Raw genomic sequence first — 16,823 nt, forward strand, 5'->3', positions numbered from 1 at the left:
CATGACCACCCCCATTAGCTGACACATAACTACCACATTAATGTATCAATTCATATACAAGAATGGGAAAAAAAAAAAGTTTTGAGGTATATGGAAAACCTCTTACCTAACCACCCCTTCAATATCAAATCTTGCCCAATTCAGACAGTACTATAAAATTTCTCTCATTTGAACTATAGAAATGTGGCCACATTCCTGAGGGTTGGAGGAGGGATCCAAGGCCACATTCAATGGCTACCGTTTCATCCTATACCATATCTCTCATTTTAAAATCTGATCACATGCTCATATTTTTGTAACAAAGTAACCAAATATTCTAAAAACTCGTCTTAAAACATAATTCAGTGAATGATAGCAACTCTGATTTTAATTATGGCTCCTCTGAGGCCATACTTGCTGCAACTATCCTTAGATATCTCCATTAATCCTTTAGAGATAGTATCTAATATATTATTTACTCCATTAATATGGGAACAGCAACGCTTTTTCATTTATCTATTCCATGACATCTATTCAATACCAAACTTCAATTTAACAACTGCCTCAAATTTCATCAACTGGAAACCTACAGTGGCTGATAACAGTCTTAGGACCCTCACACACATTTCTAGTCAGCAATTTTGGACTGTTGCTAATGCTGTATCAGTAATTTTTCTGCCACCAGCTGAAAGTACAGGAGTACTTTTAGCTTTTCTTAAGTGTACAAGTGGATGAAACACACACACCTTCCTGTGTACTACAATTAGAATACACAAAATATGATAATTGGAGAGCAAGAAGCAAAACTCCACAATTGTTCTTTTCCTGTATACACCATAAACCCTTTTCACCTTTTAAAGAAGTTAGGTTAGTTACAGCATGCACCCATCCATACACGTTACTATTCAATATCCCTCCCATCCCAGCATTTTAATGATAGAAGGGTCATCCCTGTTCCCTGCCACACTACTCAAACCAAAGGCAATGCAGCAAGGCAGGATACCTTGATATTAAAATATAAAGGAAATAAATCACTTAACCCATTGCCCCAGGTCTCTTGCAAGAGACCTTTGGCTCCCAAGTGATTGGCAACAGCCACCAGATTGGCCCCTTAATCACTCAAAGAAGAAATATTGTGGTGTTATCTGGGTATGGCTAAAGTGAGGTAGTGTAGGATGAGGTGTTCAGTGTGTTGTGTGTGATGGTTGAATTTTTTCAATTTAGGGCAGTTTGTCTCTATGGTCAGGGCTATTCTGTATTGGTATTGTCATGCTAGTGTGGTTCTTCCTTCTCTTTGAGGAAAATACTTTTTTTTAATATATTATTAGAGCAGCAAATAAGCAATGGACATTGGAAATGCTCCTGACCCGTCCATAATAAAAAGCAAATGCAAAGCAAAGCAAGCAAGACACTACAAGCAGCCCTGCAAACCTGAAGGATTATGGATTAATGTAATCTTAACTCAGGACTTGGATGATTAAGACAGATGAAATATTGTACCTTGGAACTTTTGTACATCTGGGAAAGTTACAAAGGAAAATTTTGGTGCAAGTCCGGATTAATATGCAATGTTTCTGGATAAATTCTAATGAACTTTTGCATCACATCAAAATGAAATCTAGAAATATGCCACAATGCTGTCTACATACTCAATCCCCAGTTAAACAAAATTCTAAGATGATAGCTACTCCTTAAAGCACTTTTCTTCCTATGGACCAAAGAGAAATGCATAAAAAAATACATCACCAAAAGCCATTAATTCAAGAGAGAAAAAGATTGCAAGAAAACTGCCACCACTGTCAAATTCTACCAACTGGTGAATGTTATGGTCAATCAAGAGTTCACAGACATCAAATGCTTTACAGATGATAGGGAGAAATCCCTTTAGGCTGCATCAAAAGTATCATCCATGCATGGCAATTTTCAACCCTCACTAACCCCCTGCCTTCTCCTTTCCCTGCTCAACAGACATGCCCCTCTTGCTCAAAACCCCCTTCACCCCATCCACCCATCTCATCTTTAGTCATCCACTCAAGTTCACTCTATCCACCTTTCCTCTCCATACTCTTTCCTTATTTTTCCTCGCTCATTCTTTCTACATGCCCAAATCATTCCAATAATATTTCATCAGCCCTATCTGACTGCTCCACTTCCACTCCTGCTCTCATCATCACTTCATTTCTCACCCTATCCAATCTTGTAATCCCTGGTTTTTAAAATATGAAGTATACTTTAGGTCATTTTCAACCACACTTTGCAAATCATAATTTCTTTTTCTACCAAATTTTCCTTAAGTGAAAATATCACCACTTGTATTTTTAATTCTTCTGTAACCATTCTTTGTCTGTGAAGAGGGATTAGTGGTGTTCCGCCACACAAGTGAAGCGGCCCAGCTGTGGATGTGCTGTGTCTTGGTGCATGGTTTCTAACCCGGGCAGTGGACAGGGATGACCCTTAATCTATAAGGAGCTAAGATGAGGGGGAAACAAGTGGTATGGGTGGGAATGGGTGGATTCCTGTGACTTGGCTACCTCCCTTATAAGGAGGAAAAAGTCCTTGGTATATAGATTGACAGACTGATAGTGACCATTCCATTTCTATCACCAATGTTGCAAGATGATTGAAAGAAATATTCAATCCCTTAGATGTCCAGCATGCACACACATTCACACATGCATTTTAGCTACAGGATGTCAGATCACAACCTCTCCAAAAAACTCCCGCAGGACCATCTATTGTGTCAGACCTCACTCACGGTCATTTGGACATCTTATTGGCCAATGCCAACTGCAAGTCATCATATGACCAATATAATTTTCTATGGGTTTCCATTGCTTGTATGTATGTGTAGAAGCCCAATTTAACGAATCTCAATTTAGCGAACTGCAAATAGCAATAACGAAAATGCTCAACTTAGCGGAAATGGTCCGCTAAGATGACCATTTTCCGTTAGCTGCCCAGACGCGCGTCTACGGAAATAACTCAATTTAGCGGGAACAGTAAGCTAAGTTGAGCATTTTCCGTCAACTGGCCACATGCGTGTTTCAGAGTCCAATATTACCAGATTGTGGTGGTGGAGTCAAGGAAAAATTTATAATTTAGTACTTTGGAGGTATCTAAATATTATATATATATATATATACGTACTATAATATATATACAATAATATATAATTCAGTATATGTATAAAGTATAATTGTAGCAGAAATATATTCAAGTAGAAATAGACGCTATAATAGGAAAACAAAATAATGAAACAGTAAGTTGATGGGAAAATTCAAAATCAGTACGCGAGAGTAATCACCACGAAAAACACTTCTATAACAACGAACTACGTTTTCTGCAACAACACAACAATAACGCTCACTATCCAAAAACCAACTGCCCAGTCCTATTAATCGCTAGAATTATGTACATCGAACCAAACACGAAGCTATGACTAATATTCCGCAAAATTCACAGACAGCTATGTCATTGTTACACGACACACACACACACGTTGCAACAAATTACTGCACGTTGCCGTTCATTTGCAATTCACGATTGTGCTGCCTATAATTCACTTACAATAATATATATACTGTATGTGTGTGTGTGTGTACACTAGGGAATTTCTAGGTACGTATAATTTTTATAATCCACTCTGGCAACACTGTTACACCAACGCTCACTCGCTCAATTTAATGGAAAATTCAATTTAGCGGACTGGACCTTGGCTGAATTAGTTCGTTAGATCGGGCTTCTACTGTATATATACTTAAAACCTATGCATGAATACCGAGTGTCCATGCTCAGCTCATGTATCATACATGGTACAAGTAGATTCAGCAGTAGAGTACAGAATAAATTGTATACAACTTTCTAATTTGGTAACAGCCAATTTCAATTTGTACGTAAATAGCACCGTAGGCAACCGCCAGTATTTTCCTCGTGAAATTATTTGAGTTGTAGACTGGTCTAGATGGAGAGATTAAAGAAAACAAACTACAACTTCATTCATCTTAATGCCTCCAAACCCAATGTAGACTACTAACAAATATACACCATGTATCTTCACTACACCAACTGATCCATCCCTTAAAGATATGAAAACAATTTTCAAAAGATGCTACTTGTGTAAATATACACCAGTAGCCAAGCACTAATGATAACACTTTGATTTACAAATTGAACAAAGTCATTCTGTTATGCTTGAAAACCTTGGGAGAGATTTTACTTTGAACTAAGCATCCAGAATATATCAAAACAGACATCCTAAACCTGAATAGACAAATAAATAAATAAATATAAAAATATACATCTCGCTGCTCTAAAGCCTCACCATCTGTATATTATACACAAACTAAAAACCCCAGGAGTCATAGCATTCACACCATGAACAAAGAAATTCAATCAACATGACAGAGGTCCCTAAAACACTCTACGATGCTTCATACTTGTTGCTGTTGTTGACATTCCCAAGACTGTCTGGTCAAGCAGTCCCATCTGTTTTATAACTATACATGTACTGGTTTGATTTGATTTAATGTCAAACTCCCTCTCAGTGTGAGCGAGGACAATGCCTCCTTGCAGACTTTCTGAAGCAGAGAATTAATATAGTATGTCATCACTAAAAACTTGCCATTACAGCCTTGAACCACCTCTACTCATGACCTCTCACCCAAATAACAACACACTAAGCCAGTCTGCCAATGAGCTTCCCTAGTATGTGGTACATGCATAATTCTAAATAAATCAAATACATCTTTCACCACAATCACTTATATTTTTAATTCCTGGAACCTTCAAGGGTCAATGATGGGTACCTGAATATAGTGGTCCTGAGAGACATTAGAGAGAATGATCTCACTATCACCTATTAACACCCACACCTCTATCACGAGGTGCAGCCCCAATCAGCTTCCACTAATACTCCACACCAGCCCCAAAATCTATCAACTTTGATTGGATTTCTTCCATTTTTTCACATATGGAGTGCTGACAATTAATAATTGCTCCCTTCCTCCCACTACTGAACCAGTGACATACAACGTCCCATACCAATACAACATGCACGACAGTACAATGTTTCTTCCCAGACAGATCTGAACTATTACCAGCCACATTGGAGTTGTGGGTTTCCAATCAGTGAAACTTTGAGCAATACATAATTATTACAAAATATCAAATCAATAATCAACATTGAACATTTTGCACCTATCTAAAAAAAATCAATACTGTACAGGCTTTAGGTTATATGCAAACAACTGTTAGCACAAGGACAGTCAGAAATATTTAAAGCCACAAATTAAATCATTCTAGCAGCCATTGATTTGACTTTCAAACTGTTAATGCAGCACGATTTAACATGACTGCAACATTAGAAATTCTTTTGCTGTAACATTTACAGCTGTGTAAGGAGCCTTTACCCTTCAAGTCGCATATCCACGTCTATAAACCCGTTTAGTTCTAGCACCAGCACCGATACATCTGTAAATATCAAACAATTAAATTTCCTATTCCTATCCACTTACTCTTAAAAGCTCACTAACTTCCCACTCATTTTTTCTCATACTCTTATCCATGCTTTTGTGCATTCTCTAAATCAACTACTACATAAATGCTATACATTCATCATGACCTGCACAGAACACAATGAACTTTAAATATTCAAAAATCTAAGGTATCCATATAGAAATAATTTCAAGTCCCACTTTAATAAGCTTGCCTCTTATTTGAGAAATCTTACAATGCTTTTGCTATTTACATCACACTTTTAGTTGTATCAATCAATCAATACATTGCCCCTAGTGCGTCTTGCAGAAAACCTGTCTTTAGGTAACCAGCAACAGTTATCTTTACATACATATACCATGGGATTTTTCCTCCTTACAAGGGAGGTAGCCAAAGTCAAATGCATAAATCCACTCCCACCCATTTCATCCCCACATACTCCACTCCTATTCACCACCACTCCCTCACCTTTTTCTTGACTCCTGGATGATGGGTCATCCCTGCACCTTACCCATTGCCCTGGGTCAGAAGCAATGTAGCAAGACAGCACAAAAATTTATCTTTACATGGTAATTAATTTCTTGCTAAGCACTCCTTCAAACCAATCATCTAATACTTTTATGGATATATAAATGATGCTGAAAGATACAAAGACTCACTAGGAGCATAGCTCTCTTCCCATATAATAAAACTTGGTAAATACATACATCAAGGGCTTTTTTCCCCCTTACAAGGGATAGCCAAAGTCAAAGACATAAATCCATTCCCCACAAACTCCACTTCCTTTCACCACCTCCCTCCCTCTTTTCTCAGCTCCTCCTGAACAACGGGTCATCCCTGAATCTTGCTCACTCCCCTGGGTCAGAAGGGATGAAGTAATACAAAGTACATCCACAGCAAGACTGCTTCATTCAATTGGCAACCCCCCGACTCTTCAGCATCTCATGCAGAATAAGGGGAGACCGAGAGAAATTCCTTCAGGGTCCATCCAAACCAAATAGCATTCACACACATTTCCTAACCCTCCCATCCCCCACCCACTCCCTTCCATGCATCACATCACCATCATCATCATCCATACACAATAATTTTCCACTCAGCCCCATTTTCTGTCTTTTCCCCTCCTTCCTCAGCAGACAGCCCCCTCCCTTCCAATGCCCCCTCCACCCCATCCATCCATCCCACTCTTGGCTGCCCCCCCCCATGTTCACTCCATCCACCTCCACCCCCAATCTTTCTTCATTCATTCTCCACATGCGTCCAAACCATCCCAACACTCTTCCATCAACCTCATCCCCCTTTCCACCCCCACTCTCCTCCTCACCTCCTCATTTCTCATTATCCAGCCTTGTAATCCCTAGTAACCATCATACTTTTATGGATGACCTACAAAAATCTTTCTAATTTCATAACTCCTACAGTTTTCAGCGTAAGTACCCTTATGTACCCATCTCTATCAGTAACCCATTTATTCTATTGTCCATATTCAACTCCTCCATAAAAGTTACATTATTCTTACATTTTCATTAATATTCAACATATACATTTTCTGTAAAATAATCCTAATCTAAAATCACTTGGCAACCAATGAATCACATACAATTTTCCCTATGCAACAACTCTCCTTTGCCACTGAATTATTTACTGCTTTTTTGCACTTTCTATGCACTAACATTTCTTCCCTTCTTCCACTCTTCACACCTATCTATATCCTGTCCCTATAGCCTATATTTACATTCATAGAATTCACTATACATTCTTTATCATACTTTTGTAAAACCTCAAACCTCACTTCCATCTCCCTCTCTCTCTTTTTTTTTAAATCCCATGCTGTTAAGACAATAAGTATACTTCCACATAGCCACCCTCCATGTTCATAAGATGATAGCCTCCACATTGTATTCTTAATTCAATTTATCCAAACCTTCCTAACATTAACATTGAAAGTCTGAAAGAATATTCCATGTTTCTCGTTTCTTTTCTTCCTATTCACTTTTCTATCCTTTTATCACTTTTACAACACCCACCAATCAAGGTTTACCTCTGTCCCACCTCTTCCATTTTTCACTTCCACTTCTAGTACCACATTCTTTGTATATACGCACATATATTACAATAACCAAACTTACATACTTAAATTTGGCAATTTTCTATGTATATACATACTGAAGGTCTTTCTGCCTGTAAGAGGGATGACTGAATTAAAGCAGACACTCGCATCATAAATTAAACCTATTAAACCACTCCTTTCATCTCAGCATCTCTAGGATGAAGGGTCACCCTAACCCCCACCATCCTACTTGGATCAAAAGCAGCAATGCAACAAAGCATGGCTCCTCCATAGCAGAGCCCTTGAAGTTTTCCATCAATCTAATAACATGAAACAAATAAAATTGTAACATGGCAAATAAATTGGTTATATAAACTGGCACTCCATCCAATTAAAAAAATAAAATAAAAATCATGCTTAGGTTGTATGCAAAGGATTATTCTAACAATACTAACATTTGCAATTATACTGATTAATGTGCTAGGCACCCATTAGAAAGAAATTTTGTCTAACTTGTTATTGGTACATAGACTAACATGACTACAATCTTGCTAGCTGTTAGCACACACAGTGATAAAGAACCTCTCTCACTACAGTTGTGCATCCACTATTATAATTTTTTTTTACCAGTTAAGTCTTAGCAGTGAAGCCATAACTTAATTGGTTCTTCAATCATTTCACAAAGTCAGATGAATAGCCCAATACGGTCATTAAAAGCTGCAACAGAGATAAACTAGCTACTACATTTATAATAAAGATAATCTTATTTACTAACCACTTTGAATTTGCCAATTACAGGACAAAGAAATTTTCAAGAAAAGTAGGACATACAAGGGGAAATCTGGAAGCCCAATGTACAATGAGAGAAGGAATGCTGAACTTTTTATTTCTGTAAATACTTACCCCCACTTTGCGCAGCAAGTCTCCTACGATGTTGAGCGCTGATATCCTTGCTGATGGGGTCATGGGCACACTGCCATTAGTCATGTTGTGCAGAGATTGCGCTGTCAACATTCAGGACACAAAACAACCATAAGCATACAATATTATGAAAAGGAAAAGCAACCTCAGGGTAAGTCTCATGGGACAAAATATTCTAACAAAAACTTTATTAATTAAATTCTGCCAATGGGAGGCAACAAGATTTCACAAAGTTGAATCAAATCTAGGGGGAATTAATATACTATACTCCAAATGGAACATTTTATCAACACACCAAATCTGATACAAGTTTTTTTCCTTTCCAAAATCACACTATCTACATACTTTCTAGATTTAAATCTAAGCATAGCAAGCACAATCTTTTGTAATGTACCACTAACAAATTCTAAATACTGGTAAACAACACTCATACCTTCCCACTTATGCCTTTCATACCCGATACTTTCTCACTTCCATTCTGTTTCACTACCTAATACAATGCCCCAAGTCATAAAATTTAAAAATTTTCATGGTAATTTCATATATCCACCTTTAGAATGTCCCCAACAAGATATCAGCAGTCACTTGTGTGCTCTAATAAGTTTCAATAACCTCCCCAAACATCAACAACTTCCTTAGTCCCTCCTCTGATCCCACTACAAGCAGTATTGTCAGCAAACAAGAATTGGTTCATCTCCCATTTTTCTCCATTTTCTTTAACCATTTCCAATCCCTAGCCCATTACTCGTGTTTACCTCTCTCAACATCCCCATTCATGTATAAATTGAACATCCAAGGTGACATAACACATCACTGGCATTTTATATAATCACCTGTGGACACTTCAGGAATGTCTGCTGAGCAAGGAAAAGTGCAAAAGACATATTAATGGAGAGGAAACATAAATGAAGGAAGGAAATGATGTTGCCCAAAGTGAGGTCCTTGTCTATTCCACAAGTTTTGTGGATGAAAAGGGAGCTGCTTTGTCTCGATGAAATACCTTTGACCCAAACACTGTAGCAGGGTTTGTGAATGACCCTTCGTCCATAAGGTGCTATGATGAATGGATATGAACAAGTTTTGATGGGTGTGGGATGAGTGTATGCTTTGACTGCCACCCTTTATACATACATACATATACCAAGGCTTTTTCCCCCTTACAAGGGGGGTAGCCAAAAAGAAAAAGGCATAAAATCATTCCCACCCATTCCATCCCTGAATACACTCCACACCCCTCCACCCTCCCTCTTATCTTAGCACCTCCTGAATGACGGGTCATCCCTGCACCTGGGTCAGAAGCAGTGTCGCAAGACCCAGTGTCACCACCCTTTATGATATGGTTTAATGTCACAAACTCCTCCCCTTGCAGAGGACTTTGTAGCATGGAATTTAATGAACCATGACCACCCTTTATAAGAGAGAGAAACCCATTTGGTATGCATGTATAATACATTTTTCTCCCATAACTAAGGAAAAACAAAAACACTGGTATATACATACACAACCACAAACCCCCACACAAATGCAAAGCTCTCATTTGGTATGCATGTATAATACATTTTTCTCCCATAACTAAGGGAAAAAAAACACTGGTATATACTTACACAACCACAAACCCCCACACAAATGCAAAGCTCTCCAATATTCAGATGATCTCACAATAAAATCCCAGCATCACCCTAACCAGAAAACAGCAGAAAAAAAAAAAAAAAAAGTTTTACTTTCCAACACTAAATATTTTGCTTCAAATTCTATGTACGTATGACCTTCACCACAAACTTAAAAGCCTCTCACAGTAAAAGCAATAATGAGATCAACTTACGGGCACCAGACACCAGTAATGCATCACTAACTTTCCATCCACAGTATGTTATCTAACAATTAAGAGGACATCGTACATGCATACATAGAGATACCAACAGCTTTTTCCCCCCCTTACAAGGGAGGTAGCCAAAGTCAATGGTATAAATCCACTCCCACCCATTTCATTCTCACATACTCCACTTCCATTCCAACACCCCTCCCTCCCTACCTCTTTTCTTGCCTTCTCCTGGATGATGGGTCATCCCTTCATATTATACACTGCCCTGGGTCAGAAGCAATGAAGCATGACACACTACATCCACAGCAAGGCCACTTCATTTAATTATCAACCCACCCCCCCACCTCTGTCCGCTCATGCAGAAAAAAGAGAAGGAAGAAATCCCTTCGGGCTGCGTCAATTCATTTTTCACACACTCTCTCACACCCCATCCATCACTGCATCATCCATACACAATCATTCTCCATTCACCCCTATCTTCTGTCTTCTCCCTTCCTCAACTGACATTCCCCCTCTTTCCCAATGCCCCTTTTACCCCATCCATCCATCTTCCTTGGTTGCTCCCTCATGTACACTTTCCCCACCTCTGCCTTCTACACCTCTTTTACTAATCTTTCTTCAGTTATTCTTTCAATGTGTCCAAAACATCCCAATACTCTTTCATAACCCCATCTCCCAACTCCCTTTTCACCCCCAATCTCATACTCACAACCTCATTTTTCACACAATCCAGCCTAACAACCATCATACTTCTCAGGTAGTTCATCTCAAACACATTTAAACTCATCATCTCTTATGTTCCATGTTTCTGCCCCATACAGTGCTGTAAGCACACTCACCCCTTCATATAATCACCTCTTAGCATCCATTCCCAAATATCTATTTCTCGTTACACTTTTTAATCCCCCAAGGAATTTACTTGCTTCTCTCAACCTACATTCTACTTCCACCTCCCCTCCTCCCTTTCCTGCCACATTTACACCCAAGTATAACTATCCAGTTCCTCCAGTCTCTTTCCCTTAATGCTCACTTCCAATTTGCTGTTATCTTCTCCCCTTGTATATCTCATCACCTTACTTTTACCCACATTTACCTTCAACTTCCTTCTTTCGCACACTTTCCCAAACTCCGTCACTAACTTCCTTAATCTCTCCTCTCATCCTGCTACAAGCAGTGTCATCAGCAAACAACTGGTTCATCTCTCATTTTTCTCCAACCATCTCCAATCACTGGATTACCTTCATGTTTATCTCTCTCACCACCCCATCCATGTATAAATTGAACAGCCAAGGTGACATAACACATCCCTGGCAAAGTCCCACCTTTAACTTAAACCACTCACTCTCTATTTCTAATTCTAACATAAGTTCTACTACTCTCTAGATTGCTCTTAAAAGCTTTCCTCTTATCACATGTATCTGCAGTACCTCCCACATTGCCTTCCTGTCCATTTTGTCAAAAGCCTTTTCCAAATCCTTGAAGAAGAGGAAGAGGAAGAAGAGGAAGAAGAAGAAGAAGAAGAAAACATAAGCCTTCCCAACTACACTCAACAAGCTGATCCCTCTGAAACTACTACACACACACACTTGTCCCCATTTCCCTTATAAAGTGGAACTATACAGGCACTCCTCCAGTCTTTTGGCACTCTACCCTCTTTTGGACAAACATTAAATAACCTCACCAGCCAGTCCACCATAACTGTACCTCCCTTTTTTAGACACTGCATGAGACCCTTCCAACCCAGGTGCTTTACCTGCTCTCATCATTTTAATAACTGCATTCATCTCATCTTCCTTATTGCTCCTCCATTTCCCTCATTGATCACTATTATTTTCTTAATACTTCCTACTGCAACCACCTTTCCTCCTTCACATTTAGCAACTCCCTAAAATACTCTACCCGTCTTCCTCTTACTGCCATCTCTTCCATTATCATCTCTCCATCTGCACCTTTTACATTTTCTCTACTTGATTTGCCTCTTCCTCTTAATTTCCTTCCAAACATTTATTTTCAAAATTTTATGTCATACTCTTACCCCATTTCACAACCACTCTCCTGTTTGCCTCCTTTATCTTATGCTTTACTTTTTTCTTTGTACCTCTCATATGATTCTCTCATCTTATTTTGTACTAAATCTGTGAATGCTCATTTCCTCTCTTCTACACCATTCTTTGCTTCCTCACCCCACCACTCTCTACCCTTCCTCCTATTTCCTCCCGTCCTCCTTGTTCCACGCACCATCTTTGCATACCTTGTGACTCCCACCTTGAAAAGCACCCATTCCTCTTCCACTCTAGTTCTACTTTATCCTTCACTCCCTCCCACTCTTCTCTCAGCTTCTTGTACTCTTTTTCTCTCATTTAAAGTTTACTCTAAGCACCTACCTTCTGACCTTTTCCTCTTTCTCCATCTATCCTCCACTTTAAACTTACATACATATACCAAGGCTTTTTCCCCCTTACAAGGGAGGTAGCCAAAAAGGGAAAGGCATAAAAACACTCCCACCCATTTCATCCCTACATACATTCCACACCCCTCCCACCCTCCCTCTCATCTGAGCACCTCCTGGATGACGGGTCATCCCTGCACCCTGCCCACCGCCCTGGGTCAGAAGCAGTGTCGCAAGACACAGCACATCCACAGCAAGGCCGCTTCATTTAATCGGCGACCCCCCCTTTGCATATAAGGAGAGGACTGGGAGAAAACCCTTCGGGCTGCGTCAAAATTTACTCACACATACTACCCCTTTAAACTTACCTTCCATAAAGATCTGATATTCCCTCACTCTCTTCCCTAAGAACATGTACATCCAAAACGTTTCCTACTCTTCTCCTGGTTACCTCTATATAGTCCATCAAAGACCTTTCTACCACCCTTCCATCCATTACCTTCTCCTATGTGTACTTATGCTAGACTCTCCTGAATACTAGGTTTGACATTTCTCACTACACCCCCTATGCACTCATTTAAATTTTCTTTAACTGTCCTTAAGAAGGACAGTTACAGAAGAGATTTGAAAAAGAACATCTTTCCACAGAGTAATAGATACATGGAACAAATTGAAAAAGAAAACAGCGAGTGCCAAAACTATACACAATTTTAAGAACTGGATGCAGGAACCTGCGGGTTACTACGAGCATAGCTCTTCTCCTGCAAAATTAAAACTAGGTAAATACAAAGCCTAAGAGTACAAGAAGCTGAGAGAAGAGTGGAAGGAAGTGATGGATAGAGTTGAGCTAGGAGTGGAGGAATGGAAACGTTTCAAGGAGGGAGTCACAAGGTGTGCAAAGATGGTGTGTGGAACAAGGAAGATGGGAAGAAATAGAAGGAAAGGTAGTGAGTAGTGGGATGATGAAGTAATAAAGGTTGTAGGAGAGAAATGAGTATTCACAGATTGGTTGCAAAATAGGAGAGAAATATATGAGGTACAGAGAAAAAAGTAGTAAAATATAAAAGAGGCAAAAATGAGAGCAGATATGAAGTGGAGGAATAGTGATGGATGGGAGTGGATATATGCTTTTCACTTGGCTACCTCCCCTGTAAGGGGGAAAAAGCTCTCGATATAAACAAACAGGTTCTTGTCATTATTCTTCTTCTTTAACAAGATCCTTTAGTTTGTATTACTCAATCGTCAATACCAACCACCTGTACCACACAAAAAACATCTACATTCAGATCACTAAACAAGCCCTTCAAGACAGACTACCAAATTCAATAATCCAACCATCGCCCTTTGCGACCCAAAAACACACACATATCAACATATGGATGTTTTTGGGTCACTAATGGGGGTTGCTGGAGTACCGAGTTTGGTAGTCAACACAATACATCTTCCCAGCTACTTGTGGACCTTCCTGAGGCTGTTGCCAATTACCTGAAAACCATAGGTCTTCTGCAAGAGACAGGGGCAATGGATTGATTAAGGTCATGTTACCCAGTCTCCAAATAATTAGGACTAATGATGGGTACCTAGTAGTGGTCAAACAAGATGAATTGCAGAAAATAATCTCCTAAAGTGTCCATTTTCAAAACCAATCGCCTCCTACTGGAGGTGCACCCTCAAGGGGCTGACACTGTTTCAGGGCTGGCCCCAAGATCTCTCATCTCCAACTGTATTTTTTCCATTTTTTTTCACACAGAGATGTCACATCTCATTGTGTGTGTGTGTGTATATATGTGTATGCATGTATGTGTGTATATATGTATATATGTGTGTAGATGTGATGTATCATACTAACATGTAACAAAAATAAATAAATAAAAATAATTTTTTTCCTTAAAGGGAGAGCAACTCCCCATAAGCTTTGCTTCTCGCTCTCCCTTTTCAACTACTAATTTTGTAAAAATTGTATATATGTATGTCTAAATTGTATTTTATATTGTTGAATAAACCTATACTACTACTACTACTGCTACAATCAACAACTGTTCCCTTCCTCCTACTTTCAGCTGGTGACAGAAATAATCCCACATCAATTGTTGTCTCACTGAATACATGGTATGGAATGATGGGACTAGGGATCCTGCTCTCAATATGTTCATCTGACAAGAAGTCAAGGCATAAGAGGGTCTAAGAAAATTCCTACCAAAACCCTAAAAATTGGGTCATTAAGTTAGGTCCTGTGTACTACAGTTAGGTAAAACAAACAACCACACACACACAAAACCAACCAACCACCCAACCACAACAACACACAAAAGTTGGAATCATACATGAATTTACATACATACATACATATCGGCGATATGCAAGGGGGGACGGAGAGGGGGGGTCGCCGATTAAAGGAAGCGGCCTTGCTGTGGATGTGCTGTGTCTTGCGACACTGCTTCTGACCCAGGGCGGTGGGCAGGGTGCAGGGATGACCCGTCATCCAGGAGGTGCTCAGATGAGAGGGAGGGTGGGAGGGGTGTGGAGTGTATTTAGGGATGAAATGGGTGGGAGTGTTTTTATGCCTTTCCCTTTTTGGCTACCTCCCTTGGAAGGGGTATATGTATGTATGTATGTATGTATGTATGTACATACATATACCAAGGCTTTTTCCCCTTACAAGGGGGGTAGCCAAAAAGGAAAAGGCATAATCATTCCCACCCATTCCATCCCTGAATACACTCCACACCCCTCCAACCTCCCTCCCATCTTAGGACCTCCTGGATGACGGGTCTTCCCTGCACCCTGTCCACTGCCCTGGGTCAGAAGCAGTGTCGCAAGACACAGCACATCCACAGCAAGGCCGCTTCATTAAATCGGCGACCCCCCCTCTCCAGCCTTTTCCAGATCCATAAAAGCCCAAAAAACATCCTTCCCCTTTCCTATGGCTTTCTCACATATCTGTCTTACCACAAAGATCTGATCTACACAACCTCTACCCGTCCCAAATCCACACTGTTCCTCATCAATTACTCCCCCTGTTCCTCTCCTAATCCTCTCAATCAAAATCCTCCCATAAGCCTTCCCAACTACACTTAACCCCTTCCATACGGTGCCGCATACATAGGCGGCATGAGGAGCAAGTGGATACGTGAGGCTGCCATATCAGCGTCTTGATTATATTTATTGTAGTTGCCCCTGCGTAATGACATACTCTCTAAACTGTCTTCATCACATTTTCTATGGTTATCAAAATTCACGGGTGAAAGAGAGAACAATCGATATAAGCGGTGACTATATTTTATGATGCGAGTATTATTACGACACATCGTACGTCTGGCAGCTAATGCTGCCCGCAAGATTTTGGCCCGTACTGAAGAGGTTAACAAGCTAATCCCTCTGAAACTACTACATTCACACTTGTCCCCTTTTCCCTTGTAAAGAGGAACTATACAGGCACTCTACCCTCTCTCCAGCAAACATTAAATAACCTCACCAGCCAGTCCACCATCACTGTACCTCATTTTTTTTAGACATTCTGCATGGCATCCATCCAGACCAGGTGCCTTACCTGCTTTCATCATCTTAACAACTGCCTTCACCTCATCCTTCCTTATTTCTCCTCCATTCTCCTCACTCATCACTCTCATTTTCTCAGCATTTCCCACTGCTGCTATCTTTCCCTCCCTATCCTCCTTCACATTTAGCAACTCCCTAAAATATTCTGCCCATCTTCCCCTTACTGCCTTCTCTTCCATTATCATCTTTCCATCTGCACCTTTTACCTTTTCTTCTCTACTTGATTCGCCTCCTCTTCCTCTCTTAATTTCTTTCCAAAACATCTTTTTATTACTTTCAAAATTTTCTGTCATACTCTTACCCCATTTCCTTTACCTTTTGCTTTACTTCTCTTTTCTTTGTACCTCTCATATGACTCCCTCGTCCTATTTTGTAACCAAAGTATGAAAGCTTACTTCTCTTCTACAACCTTCTTTGTTTCCTCATCCCACAATTCACTACCCTTCCTTCTACTTCCTGTCCTTGTTCCACACACCATCCTTCTTGCACACTTTGTGACTCCCTCCTTGAACCATCCCCATTCCTCCTCCACACCTAGCTCCACTCTATCCTTCACTCCCTCCCACTCCTCTCTCAGCTTCTTGTACTCCTACTCCTTTTCCTTTAAAGAG

At 39.9% G+C, this 16,823-nt stretch overlaps 1 protein-coding gene across 8 annotated transcripts in view; it reads right to left on the bottom strand.

Annotated features, from left to right (window-relative positions):
- LOC143027825 (nuclear distribution protein nudE-like 1) overlaps nt 1-16,823 on the bottom strand; it is a 114,024-nt gene that overhangs the window by 17,912 nt on the left and 79,289 nt on the right. For 3 of the 8 annotated variants that reach the window (XR_012966653.1, XM_076189429.1, XM_076189428.1), the window contains exons 6-7: nt 9,277-9,297; nt 8,426-8,526 (exon numbers count right to left, since the gene is read on the bottom strand). The exons of 1 other annotated variant lie outside the window; for it this stretch is intronic. Coding sequence is in view for 5 of the 7 variants with exons in the window: in XM_076189429.1 (XP_076045544.1) it covers nt 8,426-8,526; nt 9,277-9,297 (122 nt within the window). In the remaining 2 variants the exon portion in view is untranslated. Of the gene's footprint in view, nt 1-5,387; nt 5,449-8,425; nt 8,527-9,276; nt 9,298-16,823 lie in introns of all 8 variants that reach the window. 4 more of the 8 variants (XR_012966654.1, XM_076189430.1, XM_076189432.1 and 1 more) reach the window with 3 other exon arrangements.

Source organism: Oratosquilla oratoria, chromosome 8 (genome assembly GCF_046742065.1).
Source record: "Oratosquilla oratoria isolate Oo_2021 chromosome 8, ASM4674206v1, whole genome shotgun sequence".
Lineage (NCBI taxonomy): Eukaryota > Metazoa > Arthropoda > Malacostraca > Stomatopoda > Squillidae > Oratosquilla > Oratosquilla oratoria.